Here is a 14,835-nt window from a genome sequence, read left to right on the forward strand (position 1 = left end):
AACACATTACTCTCGCTAAGCCTATTCGATTTGACAGCAACTACAAAGCATATATTTGGTCGCTTTTATGTACCAACGACCAACTGATTTATACCGAGGTAAACGAAACAACGAGCATATTGATTCCCAGCTTTCTTTGTACTGAGTTATTACATTCTAGAATGACACAATAATCGACCCTTCGAGTTTAAGCTTCGAAGAAATACAATCGAAATCAGCTTCCGGAAATCTCGTAGTGAAAACGAGTGAAGAATCACAAGATCGCAATATATATGGAAGTTTATGGGTAAAATAAAGCGGATGCACTATTCATGCAAAAATTAATTTTAATTGATGTAGGCAGCAAAAAAAGGGTTAGGTGACAATCACAAATTGCTGCTAGGTATGGTGGCAAAAAGTAGATATCAAGGTATTAGCCAGATAAAGTTGGCTGAGACACTTAAATGGGACTGCAAAACGGTATTTTATTATCTTAAAAAACTGGAGCAACTGGGTCTAGTGTAAGCATAATATAGGAGCAAAAGAACATATCAATAACTTTTAAGTTAGTTTCAAGGAAACTGTATATGCAGACCATAGGAATACAAGAGCCATCTTCTTAAGGAAGTTCAAAAAACAAGATGAGGGCCCGAATGAGAATACAGCTGATATGTATCGAATTGAAGAATTTGAAAATACGCTACTAGCGTTGTTGAATGAAGCAGAAAACCATATGTTATCCTCACAAGATGCTATCAGATTGATGGTAAAGTCTAAAAGGGATTTTCAGGATTGCATTACTAAACCTAGCAACTGTAGGGGTTTTCGACAGTTCAAAATGTACGATGGGCAAGAGTAAAATTGACACAGCTTCACGAGCGAGGCGTGATTGAAAAAGTGGATGCTTTTAATGGAAAAATCCACAAACAATCCATCAGACTACCAGGACCAAACAAACACACTCATGTCGAAATGAAAGACCAAGAAGAAGAGGTCCAAGAAGACACTGTAAAGATGAAGTGTGTAGATACATTTTATAGGGATTTACCTGCGGAATACCAGTTTTACCAGGATGTAGTTGCAGCAGGTGAAAATGGAATAGTCAGACAAGAACTCGTCGATAAATACCCGGAGCTGGATCCAAAGTTATTTCAGACCTTCTTTGAAAATGCCGCTGTAACACCGAAATCGAAAGTACACTCTAGATATTGTATTTATCGCACCGAAGAATTAGGAGGCAAAATCCGTCAATTCCGGTATTTTTCCCAGGATGGGTGGAAAAAATACAATGCAATTTTAGGGAAAGCAATAACGGATTCGAAAGAAACTATAACAAAAGCGCCTAAATTAGAAGAGCCATCTGCCATAGACTATGTAGGGAAATCCTTTGGTATCCATCCCACTACCAAAATACCGATCAGCCGAATAAGGACGAACCCTGGTAAATATTCTGTAGATGGGCACCCAAAAGCGAAACAACAAAGAAAGAGACAGAGGAAGCTATCCATCCATATCGAATCGGAGGATAGTGACAGTTCAAAGCCATCATGCGAAAGTATTCCGAAGATAAGAAGGATGTCAAAGACAGTAACAATTGAAGATACGATAGTGACCCCTGAACTCTCTCCTGATGTATCAGACACCTCTAATTTGGATCCTACATCAGCTTCAGATGTTTCAGAAGTTCGTATCATAGATTCAGCAGTAATGTTAAAAAGAAAATACCAGTCGAATAATGGAAACGACTCAAACACCAGAAACGAAGAACATGAATCGACCAGGGCTCCCCCATTACCTTCAAAATTGAAAAAGAGAAAAATACCTGAAATGAATAACACAAAATTACGTCGTCATGAAATTTTGTTAGACATGATGGAAAAAGAGCATATTCGTGAAGCGAATCTAGCTACACTCACACAATTTAACGCCATCGAAACAGGTTCAGCAGGTGGCCCAAAAATGGCGTATAAAACATTTAATTCTATGATAGAGCAATTACACGAGCAAAAGAAATTGAAGTTGTATATCAGTACTATTGAGAAACCGTTCGGATTTACTGAAATGAAGAGACTATTACTTCATTCGAGTATATCAGAAGATAGTGAAGAGTTAAAAAATTTCATTAAACGTTATAGCATAGAACACACGATATGCAATGGTCGACATAAAAAAAAAGAGTTTAAAACTGTGGATGTAACGGAATTACCTTCCATTGACGATACCATATTTAGAATTCATAAAGCCAAGGATTTAGAATCGGAGAAAATGGCTCGGGAATACTGCTGTAAATATGGATGGATAAAGTCAAAGTGGTATCGATCAAAAAAACTGCACGAAAGTTTAATTCAGTTTCACAGCAAGTCAAACTTAAATACCCTTGTGGTTGATATGAAACAATTTCTCAAGCACTTATCAATCGGCACCTTGGCAGTCATTTGCTCCAGCTTACCCTATCTTGATGAGACATTTAGGACTTTCTTGGATTCGCCAGATAACAGAACCATTACGTTGGGTGAACTTCCCGAAAATATTCAACTTCTTTTATCGAATCTGAAGGGCAGAGTACGGACATGCATCTCTTCTTTGCTTCATATTTTAGTTGCGTTGGACGTGGTGAGACCGGTCAGTGGTTTAATTCACGAGTCAGATTATGTTATCACACCCAAATACGAATTATGTGAACAGGGTGTTATTCGTGATTACGCTTTCATGGACCGTGCCGTTGTATGTACTCTTCCTTTAAACAACATACAGGATGTAGGGAATTTTTGGGATAAGTTATACACTGTCTGCATCACTCCTATTCGTTTTCATTCAACAAAAGATGCTATTGATTTAGAGAAGTGTGTCGACAAAAACGATCCTCTTTACAATATACATAAGAAAAGAGGTTGGCATATCGACCCATTGGTCACACGGGCACAAAAAGAAATATTGGATTCTTTTGTTGATTTCGAGACTAGAACAATACCCTCAGACACTACTGCTCTTAGAACTTACTTGGCACAGAAAACTAATTTATCGACAAAGCGTATCAGAACATATTATCATGGCATTATTGGGGCCTTTCAAAAACAGAAGACGAAGGAGGAAAAAATGGCGGCGGCACGACAAAAGCTGCTTGAATCAGCAACTGATCCCACTATCAACAAGTTAATCCTAGCTTCGGTCGAAGGTCGCAAAGTTGACACTTCTAAGGATTCAGGTGAATTTATTAGATCTACTTTTATTGGTAGTAGAAGATTTAGAAGATTGAGAACACGCGTAGAAAGATGTACAGAGCATGAGGAGCTTCCTCGTAAGTATAAAGTTAAATTGGAGAAAAAAACAAGATAAATTTAATATTCATATCGCAGATAATTATTCGTCTCGTGCATCACATAATTTCACCCCACACGAAAAGGATTTGCTGCTATATTCATACTGTATAATGAAGACAAGAGCCAAGAATCTTCGATTTTTTTGGCGGCCGATAACAAAGGTTTTAGATACCAGAACAAAAGAACAATGTCGACGTGTATTCAACAGGATGGTAGAATCCTTGCCAGGGATTCAGTCTACAATCGAGAAACTAAAATCTCAATGGGAAACGTTCTACAAAGAAGGATTGGAGACCCAAGAACTAGTTGATAAACACTCATGGGATACTAGTGAATTCGACTTGCGTTCGTTTCTGGAATATTTTATTTTGAGGTTGCAAGATGATGCAGTGTAAGTAAGGAGTTTCAGCCGATGATACATAATGCTAATTGACGTCTATACATAGTCAGCAACAAAAATTTAATCAGGACCATCTGTTGCCTCGTAACCTTCAGGAGTTCCAGACTTACTATCAGATCGACCGTAATAAACGTCTCATCGAAGCACAAAAGGATAGGACCCATCTTTCAATAAACCCTTTAGACCAAGATTTATATGACATGCCGGCGACGATTACGGAATCCCAGCAGGCCAACGTGGTCTATATTTGTAGAACATTGATAAAGGTAAGATATATAAAAGCTGGAACGAGACATAGACTAAAAAAATAGCGAAAATTAGATGCTACTTTTAACACCTGATTGTAGGTATGATACTGACATGGCGTATAAAACCTTGAATCAATACCCTTCATCTGACATAGAGTCGGCATTGGAAGAGATGAGAGCAGAAGGGCTTATCATAAAAGACAACGCGAGACATTGCCGTATTCCTGGTAGAGCATTTAATGTTTCTGAGAAGTAAGTCCCCTGATTGCATAATTTTTAGGTTCACTAAATTAATTTACACATTTACAGATTCTTACTGATTTCCGAAGGTGTCGTTCCCTTCGGAATGCTCGACGCTGCTGAAGCTTATCATAAGAATATTGTCATGAGCAAGACTTTGAATTTAAAACAAATAAGCAGTGGCATGGTTGCTTCAATTCTTAATCTTCTATCACAAAAAAAGGTAAGTGAGGTCGTTTTTAAAAATTATGTGCAAGATTATTGATTTCATGTCTCAAGATTATACTGCAACTGAAGAATAAAGATACATTTATAAAGACCAAAAAATCCATACTTTATCCAAAACTATCAGCAGGTTTGTGGTCATGTAAATGACGAAGTTTAAGTTGGTGCTAAAAAAATTCTTATCAACAGATAATCTCTGCCAGGCGTATATCAAGAAACATTTGGAATTGGTCGTACAAGACGCAGGTGTATATGGTGGTAAATCTGATATCTGCCCAGATCACAAAACTTATATTGTCGTCCCGACATCGGATCAAGTTGTTAGATATTTGAAAAATCTGGACCCAAGTGATACATGCTTAAAAGTCTATCAGGCGGTAAAGAGCCTTCAAGAGGCTGGAGGAACTTTTTACGACATAATTGTATGCGTTAATAGAGACAATAAGATGGATGAGCGCGAGATCTCAAAAGCAGTCTATAAACTCACTCAAAACGAACCCCCATTAATCCATGTTGTCGGGTTTAAGCAGCTACGATACGTATGTACAGAATTTAGCCCTCATTGGTTTCTGAAAACGCATGATGATAAGACTTTCGTACATCTGTTAATGTGGAATGATGCATCGGGTAAAATAATTAAATCTGCGTTTGATGGTTGTGCAAAAGCTGTTATCAGTCATATATTGACGAAACCAGGAATTTCTCATGTAAGTACAATAACATTTAGGTGACCATGATGCTTAATCTTGACATTTTTTTTTGTTAGGCTAATCTGCGAAAGAAATTTGTTGGATTTTTCACAGATTACGAACTTTATTCATTATTGACTTACTTGGTTGACATCAAGGTTGTTCATATAAAAAAGATACAAAGAGAATCACCTTCCAGAAAAGTGTCAATATTCGGAAAAAGATCACTGAAATCCTTGGCTGCACATGACAGTACCATGAAAAGTAATGAAATCACCTTTTACTGGCTGTCGAATGATTACTATCTTCAAAACTAAAAAAGTGAATAAATATCATTTGTAATATTTTATATACATCAAAAAGAAGGCCTAAAGAGCTGTTATTTGTGTGACAGGTCTAAATATTTGTAACAAAAATCAGGACTAGCGGGCAACTGCGTCAATACCTAAAAAGGCTAACCTTAATTGTGTATATAGTCTAGCGTAATCGCCTTGTGTACCACCTTTTGTGCGTTCTTTTTAAAATGCAGAATACAATCAACCATAGTATTGTACATACTTTTAATATATAACTTGTTAGAATTTATAAGTAAAACTTCTCGAACTTATTAGTGCGTCATAGGTTTTTGTATGCAAATTAAAATACAGATTGTTTCAGAAAAATTTATTGTGGTTTTTGATAGGGTCGTTACACAAAGTGGTATGATTTCTTCGGCTGGGCCATCCCACGGAGTTTCACCGGTATTGGGTTGTTTTTTTTAACAAAAATGTGTGTATATGTCATATCTGAATATGCGTGATAAGATATGTTAAATAATCCAAGTATTTAAATAGAACAGTGATATCATTAAATGTAGCCATGGAAACTTACTAGATCTGAGAAAAAAAATATAGGCGGATATCAGATAATAAAAAAAAAAATGTCTCAGTCTTTATAAATTAAAAATTTTAATGATCTCTTATCAGCTTTTTGAAAAGTAATCTTTCTTTTTGTTTTCCTTTCGAGTATGGATAAAATTTTTAAAAGAAATTCGAAAAAACCGGATCCACAAAACAGTGATAATGAAAGTAGTACCGCCAATTCCGTCATAACTGAACATATAATACCTTCTTCACCAAAATCACCAGCTTTTCCTAAACCTGTCAGGCCCAGACTAAATGACCAAGATGTCCAGAAACATACTTCTGTTACATGGCCGAGGCTACCACAACTAGCTTTGACAACCAGCCAAGACTCTCAAACATACGGACCTTTAGATTTTCCGGAGTCTCCCTCATCTCATCCCATCGAAGTTCTTTACACCGATACAGAAGCTGGAAGCGACGCCGAATTGAACAATAGCGCTCAAAAACACCGCAGAAGAATCTCATATGATGAGGATGATGGTTCGTGCAGCGATGTTGGATCACTCAACAATGATCGTCACAAGAACGGAAACCAGTTTGATGATTCTGGTGCAAATACCTTGGTAGAAGCTGCTTTAGATAAAGAAGAGGCGAAATACCGACACATTCGATTTCAAGATCATGTTGCTGAATCTGCAGCTCTTGTACAACGTATGTTAAGTATGAAATCCGGGCAACGCCAAGCGCCAGATGCTTTGCAGACAGCCATGCTTAATAGACACGATAGCCGTAATAGCGACGAGGAAATAAGTCTACATCAAAAGCACCCGAATTTAGGCGGGGGTAGTGTCTTGGCAAGTTTAATGAGGCTAGAGGCTGCACGTGTAGATGGAGAAAATAAAAAGAAAACGAAGAGGCCAAAGGTTAAATAAGCTTACATTCATAGCAGAGTGACACGAATACTTACAAGTTTATTTTTAGGAGAGAAAATCACTTAATTTAAAGCGCAATAAGAATAGACCAGCTTCTCTATTCAATCTATCCGTACATTCCAACACCGATCCTGGTTTGCAACCACCTCGACCTAAAAGACCACCATTGGTTAAACGCCCTTCCAGCTGGCTATCTGAAGTTGCATCCAGTAAATACCTCGTCCCTAGCTTAGAAAAAAGAAAGAAATTCGCGTCTCCTTCATTCTCACGTCGATCGTCAAATGACAGTATGTTCACAACCGCTTCCCAGTTTGAACCCATCACGTTGGACGATCGTATCCGTATTACTTTTGAAATTGCTAATATTTTACAAAAGCAAGAGTTTCTCAGAAAGCTATGTAAATCACTTATGCTTTATGGATGTCCGGCCCATCGTTTAGAGTATGCCATGCGGCAGGTATCGCGTACTTTGGCCGTTGAAGCTGAATATGTGTATATACCCAGTGTTATGTTGGTTACCTTTATTGATTCAACAACACACACAACTGAAACCCATTTTATTCGACAATCACAAACATTTGAAATGCATCGCTTATCCGATATCTACAGATTGGAAAAGCTAGTAGCTCACGGCGAGGTGTCTGTAGATGAGGCATTGGAATTTATTGACAAAGTGTATGATCAACCCCCATTATATCCCCTTTGGTTGCATCCTATTGTGTATGCTCTTGCTTCATTTTCTGGATGTATTCTGTTTTTTGGTGGTCGTTGGAAGGAAGCGGGTGTAGCCGCTGCTCTTGGTAGTAAGTAGTCTATCAACAAATATCTCGAGATCAGTATAATAATCATCATGTTTTGTAGTATTTTTTGCCTCAAATGAATTGTTTTCGAAAACAATAGCAAGCTTCCAGCCGATTTGGGAGATCACAGTTTGTATATTGATTGGTTTTGTCGCAAGAGGAATTACTAAATACGACTTTTGCTTCACACCTATTGCGTTTTCATCTTTCATTATTGTGCTGCCAGGATATCCTATGGCTGTTGCCATTATTGAGCTGGTTTCTAGACAGTTGGTGAGTGGTGTTGTTCGTATGGTGTACGCCATTATCTATTCATTTTTACTTGGTTATGGTGTATCTATGGGCTCCCAATTATACTTAACTATTGACAAAAATAGTACATTAGAGCAGTCTGATGCCTGTAAACTAGCAAGCAGCGCCACTACATGCGTTTCCAGTGAATCTCAATGGTTCAACTTTTTAATGGTTCCTCTCTTTGCCATGGCGTTTTGTATCTTTTTAAGGGCAAGGCTGCCTCGATGGCCCATAATGACGCTTGTGGCCTCTTTTGCATATGTCATCAATTATGCGTTGGCTTGTTGGGCACATGCTCCTTCACAAATCCTTCAAGTTGCACCTGCATTTGGCTTGGGACTAGTGGGCAATTTGTTGTCTAAATTCACAGGTAAGATGTCGTTTGATGCTGTGTTGCTAGGTGTGTTTTATTTGGTGCCAAGTATCTTGGGCTTGAAGGCGGCGATTGGATTATTTTCTGGTAGCGAAGAAGTTGGTACTCAAGGGGCAGGTTTTGCTTTAGCAATGATCGAATCATCGATTGGTATGTTTGTGAAAACATTTTATTGCATCTAGTTACTTAACTTTTCAATTTAGGTATCACCCTGGGCTTATTTCTTGCCACACTAATTGTATACCCTAAAGGAACTCAACATACACCACTCATGAGTTTGTAATTTATATCTAACCCTTTATTTAAATTCCCCCATTAAACACGTCCAACTTCATATATTGTTCTTCCTACTTTTATTAACGTGTCAAGTGTTACTGGGGAATCCAACAAAAAAAGAAAAAAAAAAGCAAAAACTGATGCGAGAGAAGCACATGGTTAATCTGCATAGGTGGCGTAATGATTAGACTGTATAGCTTGAGGATGAAGGAAAGCATCTAACGGATTCATATTCTGCTGTTGTGGAGGGGGTGTTTGCTCCTTGGGTCTACCTTGCAACACACTTAAAAGTGAGTTTCTGCGTAAGTTGTCTGTGCTAGGAAGGGGAGAGCTATTAGCTGAACTTGTATCCAATGTATTGCCTTTGTTAGCCTTCAATAATTCTTCAACAAATGAGGCACGGTGGATGGTGCCATTCTGAGGGGATTGCTGCTGCAGTTGTTGTTGTTGAAATTGTTGCTGCTGCTGTTGATGTTGCTGTTGTTGCTGTAAAACACTTGCTTGTTGAAGTTGCTGCAAAATATTTATTTGTTGATGTTGCTGATGTTGAAGATGTTGTTGTTGGGCAAACTGTTGTTGCTGCATAAATTGTTGCTGTTGAGGGGAAAAATGAGGTTGTTGCTGAGGATGTATGCTTTGTGAAGGTTGTTGGGAAGAAGCAAATAACTCTTGGAGCATATTATTACCATTAACATTAGGTGGTTGATGCTCTGGTTGAGGTTGTGATACGGCAGGTGAAGCTGCAAAACCGGCAGGCGCTGTTCCTTCTGAACCAACGCCTAAAAGAGATTTAAGCGCATTTGATGTTTCTACAGGTTGTTTGGCTAAAGCTGTGTTACTTTGACCCAATGGTGACGCTGACTCCTTCACTATCTTTTCAGCTTTATGGTCTTTTCTTAAGATCTTTTTACGTTGATTAACAAACTGTCTCAATTTACTACATTTTGCCTGTTAGTTTTGATACATATAAATATTTTTTCGAGATAAACTCACTTCATGAAAGGGACCACCATGTAAAATCTGTAAGGCCCTGATTTAACATAATTTAAGCTACCATTTCCTGGACGTGGCTCAGTTGTCTTATATGTTGGTAAATCATCTAGTTTGATCCACGAAATTTGCTGCATAAAAGGATTAATTGCTGTTTTTCTATACCCGAATATCCACTTACACTAATCTCTTTTCTAGTTCTTGGGATAAATAACGTATCTTCGGGTACGCCTTGAATGATGTATAATCGAATACGTTGTTCCCGCATAGTTAATTCAATATAATCAGGTTTTTTCAGCAATGGTCCAACATCATAACCTGTTTCTTCCAAAACCTACTATAAGGATAAATATTCCCATTCGGCCAGACTCATTGCAACATACTTCTCTTATAGCACAACAATCGTACTCTTCATCCTGATTGATTTTTCCCTTAGGAAAACCCCATCCTGATTTCGAGCTCCATCCTTTAACAAGTACACATTTATCGAGATTGGCGTTAAGAATAATTGCGCCACAGACAGGGATACGGAAACGATACTGCATAAAGTCGGCGTAAGCACGTTCATGCTCATGTGCCCATTGATGAAGAAGGGGACAGTGCTTAAAAAGTACAGAGGAGTTAAGGAATGTACAAATGGATAGATAAAGATTAGCAATATAGAATTATAAAAAGGATATTTCTTGCAGAGAAGGTTTTTAGTTGAAATGAAGGTAATTCCGGTTTCAATTCTCTAATAAAATCTTCATAGAACCAGTGAGCTTGTTCTACTTGAAAGCAAATTCTTTCTACAGAAGACAATTCAGCCTCTGGTACGTTGATAATAAAACGACTAATTTGACAAACCGTTATGTTTCTGCCTGTGTTTAAGTGTACATTTACTTACCTTGATAGATCGTCCAAGATCTCTTCAAAAGTAGCACCAAAAAATACTGCACTCGATTGCATAATAAATAAAGTAGTTTATACGGAAGAGAAAGGTTTACATATTTTCGACTCCAGTAAGATTAGACAGCGCGTGCTCGCTTACGCATCCGCCCAGATATTGAGTTTAAAAAAGCACAGTTTTCCATAAAGACGGTGTATCACCGTACTGGCTGCAGACTGCATAAATGGCATTTACGCAAAATAAATCAAGTGCGTCTAATAATGCCTATCATATTTCTATTAAATAGAAAAATTGTGTTATGAAAGGGGATTTGTGTAAAAGGTTGGCACTATAATACAAATGAGTGATGTCAGGGAGGGGAAAAAAGGAGGAAAGGGAAGGATAATTGTGTTTAGTCCTACAAGCTACATAAATATTACAGACATGTGAGAATAATCAATTATTGTAATATATCTTCATAATAATCCTTCTTCAGGTAGTGATATATCTTCTTAATCCGGTGACTTTTTTTATTGTTGGCATTGAGAACTATCCCTATTGTGTTTATACTCTGTATTTCTTCGTTAAAATACTTGCCACTATCTATTTAGAAGAAGCCAGCTTTATTCAAAATGTAGTACATTCTAATTTATGGATAAATACCACCTTAAAATTAAAACAATGGCATGTCAAAAATAAATAAATAATCTTCGTGATATTAATAGATAGGTCGTATTGTATCAACCAAAACAGAATATTTTCAGTATCATTTGGTGTTGCCATCAATATTATGAACGTGATTTATTTAATATAATTCTATTTACACACTTAAAAAAAGTCTATTCTTTTCTAGTTGGTAAGTTTCTAGCCAATTGAATCAGTGCTGACTTGGCCTCTGAAGTAGGTAATTTATCTATGGACGAAACAGCCAGTTCTATATGCTCGTTTGCTAAAGCAAGTGTCTTTTTTAATCCACTACTTTTATAGACTAAAAGACGTGCCTACAATTATTTATTAATATAGTGCCTCAGCGAAAATCAGACTTAATTTACCTGTTCAACATCCCCTTCTTCAGAAAATTCTCTCTCGATTATAGGCCCTAATTCAGAAAATTCTTCCCATGCCAATAATACAGGTGCATTAATCCAAGATGAAGCTGACTTTTTATCCACGTTTGCCGCTGTATTCGAAAAGGTACGTACATCATCAAACAACTAAAAATACAGTTAGTGCAAGTCAGGATAAAGAAACAAAATACGTACTTGGAATGCAATACCCAAATTTTTACCATAATCATATGTATACTGCGAAACCTCTCTGGAGCAACCGGCTAATACAGCAGAAGCTTTACAACTTTGGGCGATCAAGCTACCTGTTTTCATATACGCCTTTTCAATGTAATAATTAAATGCTTTCTTTTCGTCGGGATTTTTTTCATGGGGATTTTGAAGTTGCATGAATTCGCCTTCAACGATATCGGCAATACAGGTAGCTATTAACTCAATACATTCAGCCTTTTTCAATTGAGCTAATGCAAGAGAAGCACGGGCTAATAAAAAGTCACCAGCCAGAACAGCCATTTTATTACCAAAACCAGGATTCACAACCTCTGTACCATTATCAATAATGTCATAATGAAGTAATGATGCTGTATAAATCATTTCACTAATCTCTGCTAACCGTCTTTGTGTGGGTAAAATTGGATTGTCAATTGTTGTCAGTTTAATCTCATCCTGGTCATTATCACTATCAACTAAAAGTTGATTTGGTGTCTTTTTTTCTGCTTGGCAAGTTGCTTTTGCCATTAAAAGAACTAATAAAGGTCGAATACGGTTGGTATCGCCCTGAAGATAATGTTTCCCGATAGTATTTATAAATGGATGGCCAGAACCCAATAACTTTGTGATGTTTCCCTTCAACTCCCACAAGTCTTTACCGACCAACTTGACAGGATCGAAAATTCTTTCTTGATCAGCAGAGCTGACCAAACTTTGTGCTTCCTTTACTGCGTCGTTCCAATTATCGGCTTTCCCTGTGAAAGGAATAGACTCAATTACCGGACTAGTAATTTTCTGGAGTGGTGGCGCGTTTAAAATGGTTGACTTTATGACATTGAAACCTTGTGTTAACTTATCGAAAGGTCCAGATTCCTCAACTTCTTTAAATTGAACTGCCTTCTTATTCAATAAATGTGCTGAATGGTGATAGTTTGCAACAGCAATTGCTCTTGTCAAGTTTTGTTGTCTTTTCAAAATGCTTTGTATACTACGCGACAACATTTTGGGTTTGTTTCCTTGCGAATAAAGGACGCCTGACCTTTTCTTATCGACATGATATTGTCCTCCCCCCTTGTTTGGGCTTAAAATATTCGACCAGTGACTGGTCAATTCTTTTTCGCAGTCCACTTTTTTACACCTGTTTTTTCCAGTGCATTAATGCGTTTGTGTGACATTGGATATGGATATACTAATTACAAGCAATGTTGACCATATACCAAGATCGCAAACTTATTTCATTGTATATTTATGGTACCATAGTCATTTTTAGAGTGTATCCCAATTCACTAAATTTTTTAAATTACCAATATTCGTAATCGCTCGGGGTAAACTAAGCGAAACAAATCTGGTTTAAAAAAACTAGAGTTACGCATATCTGACCATTAATCAGGTGCCTGAAGGCATTTGGAATAATGATTATCTCTAAGGCGACATGGTACATTTGACTTTTACTGGGACCATTGATTTTGAAGCCTTGACGTTTTACTATACTACCAGAAAATGCTGCCATTACAGCCAGGAATTATGCCTCCAAAAGCAAAATTTGCATTGCCTGCGTATATTTCGGTCTTCCACAGTTAAATTTCGTGTTTACGGTATTACTCGTGGATACCTTTACCGAAGGAGGTTTTCAATTTGAAAAAAACAAAGCAAAAAACAAAACAAACAATAAAAACGACCGTTGAATTTATTCTTATTGACAAAATGATCACAATCATCGGCGGTCAAGGTCCGATGATCCACAAGTTACCTGTTGTGCAAGTGAGGTTAGCAGGTTGATAGTTCAACATCTCATCAACATGAGACATAAGAATACGCAAATTTTCGACATACGACTAAACAATGGGGCAACACTATTCATGAACTACACGAAATACAAGGGGTTCAACACTACGTACACATACTAATCTTACTCTAATCGATAGATCTTATACTTTTCCTCAGAACAGCAAATCGTTAATTACAATTTCGCTTATAGAAAAAACTAAAAGCGTTCTTTATCTAACAAATGATTGATGAATACATCGAGTTTCCCTTCCCTGCTTTTCATGTTGACATAATTCCACCTGCTCCGATGTTGTGCTGGAGTTACTAATACCCTGCAAATAATAGGGTTATGTTTTAATTGTTATATTTTTATTTTTTTAAAAATTGAATTGGTCGAGTGTTGTGTACAAAATCTATTTGGTCATGATGTATCTTAACTTTCCAGGTGAATATTTGTAGTTGTCAGCATAAGACTTCTTGACAAATTTAGCAACCTTGGGTTCTTGAACATAGTAATTCCAACCTAAGCGCTATAAATTAGCAAAATAATCTCGCTTTTGTGGTTTATCAATCACGTTACCTTGCTTTTCAGAGAATTTGATAGCATCTTCCTTAGAAAGGAACTTCATGGTCAATGCTTGTTGGTAATCGGAACTATAAATAAACGTATCTTAGAATTAAGCTCTTTCCATATTATGCGATTCTCTTTCTCTCTCTACCTGGAAGCCCAACCCATCAAAGGATTTTCGAAACGGTTACCGTCTTCCAAAATATCGAAATCAATACGCCAGAATCTGGTGCCGTTCTTTCCTTGTTGAGTGGGGGTACGAGTTGGCTTAAAAATACGAACACCACGATCTAATAATGCCTCTATAAAATTATTCGATTGTTAAATTCTGATTAAACTCAATTTTCTCATTTTTTTTGTGCTGTTTTTTCTGTAATGTTTTACCTGGTGCACCTGAAAGGTTTTCTACACTGAGAGTAGGTTCGTTTTCGAGATGAATGACATCTTTAGTTTGAGAAGAAGAGAAACGAACAGTGTTTAATAAAGCGGGTTTGGCAATTGCTGAACGGCAAAGCATTGCTGTTCTAGCGACGAGTGGGGAGGACATTGTTGAAAATTAGAATATAACAGTGAAAGAAAAAAATATCCCAATCCCCTACATCGTGGGGTATCAAATTTACAAAAAATAAAGCGTCCTACGTCATCAAAAATGAAGTTTCTGACAGTTCATTCTCCGGACCAAATGATCGAATGTGGATGGAAGGCGTTGGTAATTTTCAAGCTGCAAGACAACAACGGGATGTA

At 37.3% G+C, this 14,835-nt stretch overlaps 5 protein-coding genes across 5 annotated transcripts; 2 read left to right on the plus strand and 3 right to left on the minus strand.

Moving 5' to 3' along the window:
* Positions 1 to 360: 360 nt before the first annotated feature.
* Positions 361 to 5,418, plus strand: EV154DRAFT_419826 (uncharacterized protein; the record flags this gene model as incomplete). The annotated part of the gene is made up of 11 exons (XM_051595918.1): positions 361 to 500; positions 550 to 745; positions 799 to 1,235; positions 2,067 to 3,277; positions 3,336 to 3,690; positions 3,746 to 3,965; positions 4,021 to 4,199; positions 4,257 to 4,410; positions 4,467 to 4,542; positions 4,602 to 5,119; positions 5,179 to 5,418. Coding segments are annotated over 11 exons (3,726 nt in total), but the record flags the coding sequence as incomplete, so codon positions are not given.
* A 625-nt stretch (positions 5,419 to 6,043) lies between these two features.
* EV154DRAFT_215922 (uncharacterized protein) lies at positions 6,044 to 8,704 on the plus strand. The gene is made up of 4 exons (XM_051594399.1): positions 6,044 to 6,869; positions 6,928 to 7,681; positions 7,740 to 8,495; positions 8,549 to 8,704. The coding sequence occupies exons 1-4, from the start codon at positions 6,108 to 6,110 to the stop codon at positions 8,626 to 8,628; spliced, it is 2,352 nt and encodes a 783-aa protein (XP_051458175.1). The 5' UTR covers positions 6,044 to 6,107; the 3' UTR covers positions 8,629 to 8,704.
* On the minus strand, positions 8,669 to 10,579 carry EV154DRAFT_507139 (Dcp2, box A domain-containing protein). Its single transcript, XM_051601371.1, has 6 exons — positions 10,498 to 10,579; positions 10,292 to 10,443; positions 9,995 to 10,221; positions 9,793 to 9,945; positions 9,615 to 9,742; positions 8,669 to 9,558 (listed from the first exon to the last, which is right to left on the minus strand). Exons 1-6 carry the CDS (start codon positions 10,557 to 10,559, stop codon positions 8,781 to 8,783), a joined length of 1,500 nt encoding a protein of 499 aa, XP_051458176.1. The 5' UTR covers positions 10,560 to 10,579; the 3' UTR covers positions 8,669 to 8,780.
* A 669-nt stretch (positions 10,580 to 11,248) lies between these two features.
* Positions 11,249 to 12,796, minus strand: EV154DRAFT_551293 (solanesyl pyrophosphate synthase). The gene is made up of 3 exons (XM_051604971.1): positions 11,742 to 12,796; positions 11,532 to 11,693; positions 11,249 to 11,480 (listed from the first exon to the last, which is right to left on the minus strand). The coding sequence occupies exons 1-3, from the start codon at positions 12,756 to 12,758 to the stop codon at positions 11,319 to 11,321; spliced, it is 1,341 nt and encodes a 446-aa protein (XP_051458177.1). The 5' UTR covers positions 12,759 to 12,796; the 3' UTR covers positions 11,249 to 11,318.
* A 689-nt stretch (positions 12,797 to 13,485) lies between these two features.
* Positions 13,486 to 14,755, minus strand: EV154DRAFT_507142 (ETC complex I subunit conserved region-domain-containing protein). The gene is made up of 4 exons (XM_051601372.1): positions 14,476 to 14,755; positions 14,243 to 14,393; positions 14,104 to 14,177; positions 13,486 to 14,046 (listed from the first exon to the last, which is right to left on the minus strand). Exons 1-4 carry the CDS (start codon positions 14,636 to 14,638, stop codon positions 13,937 to 13,939), a joined length of 498 nt encoding a protein of 165 aa, XP_051458178.1. The 5' UTR covers positions 14,639 to 14,755; the 3' UTR covers positions 13,486 to 13,936.
* Positions 14,756 to 14,835: the final 80 nt, after the last annotated feature.

Source organism: Mucor mucedo (assembly GCF_025094135.1).
Source record: "Mucor mucedo strain NRRL 3635 chromosome Unknown EV154scaffold_40, whole genome shotgun sequence".
In the NCBI taxonomy this organism is placed as follows: Eukaryota; Fungi; Mucoromycota; class Mucoromycetes; order Mucorales; family Mucoraceae; genus Mucor; species Mucor mucedo.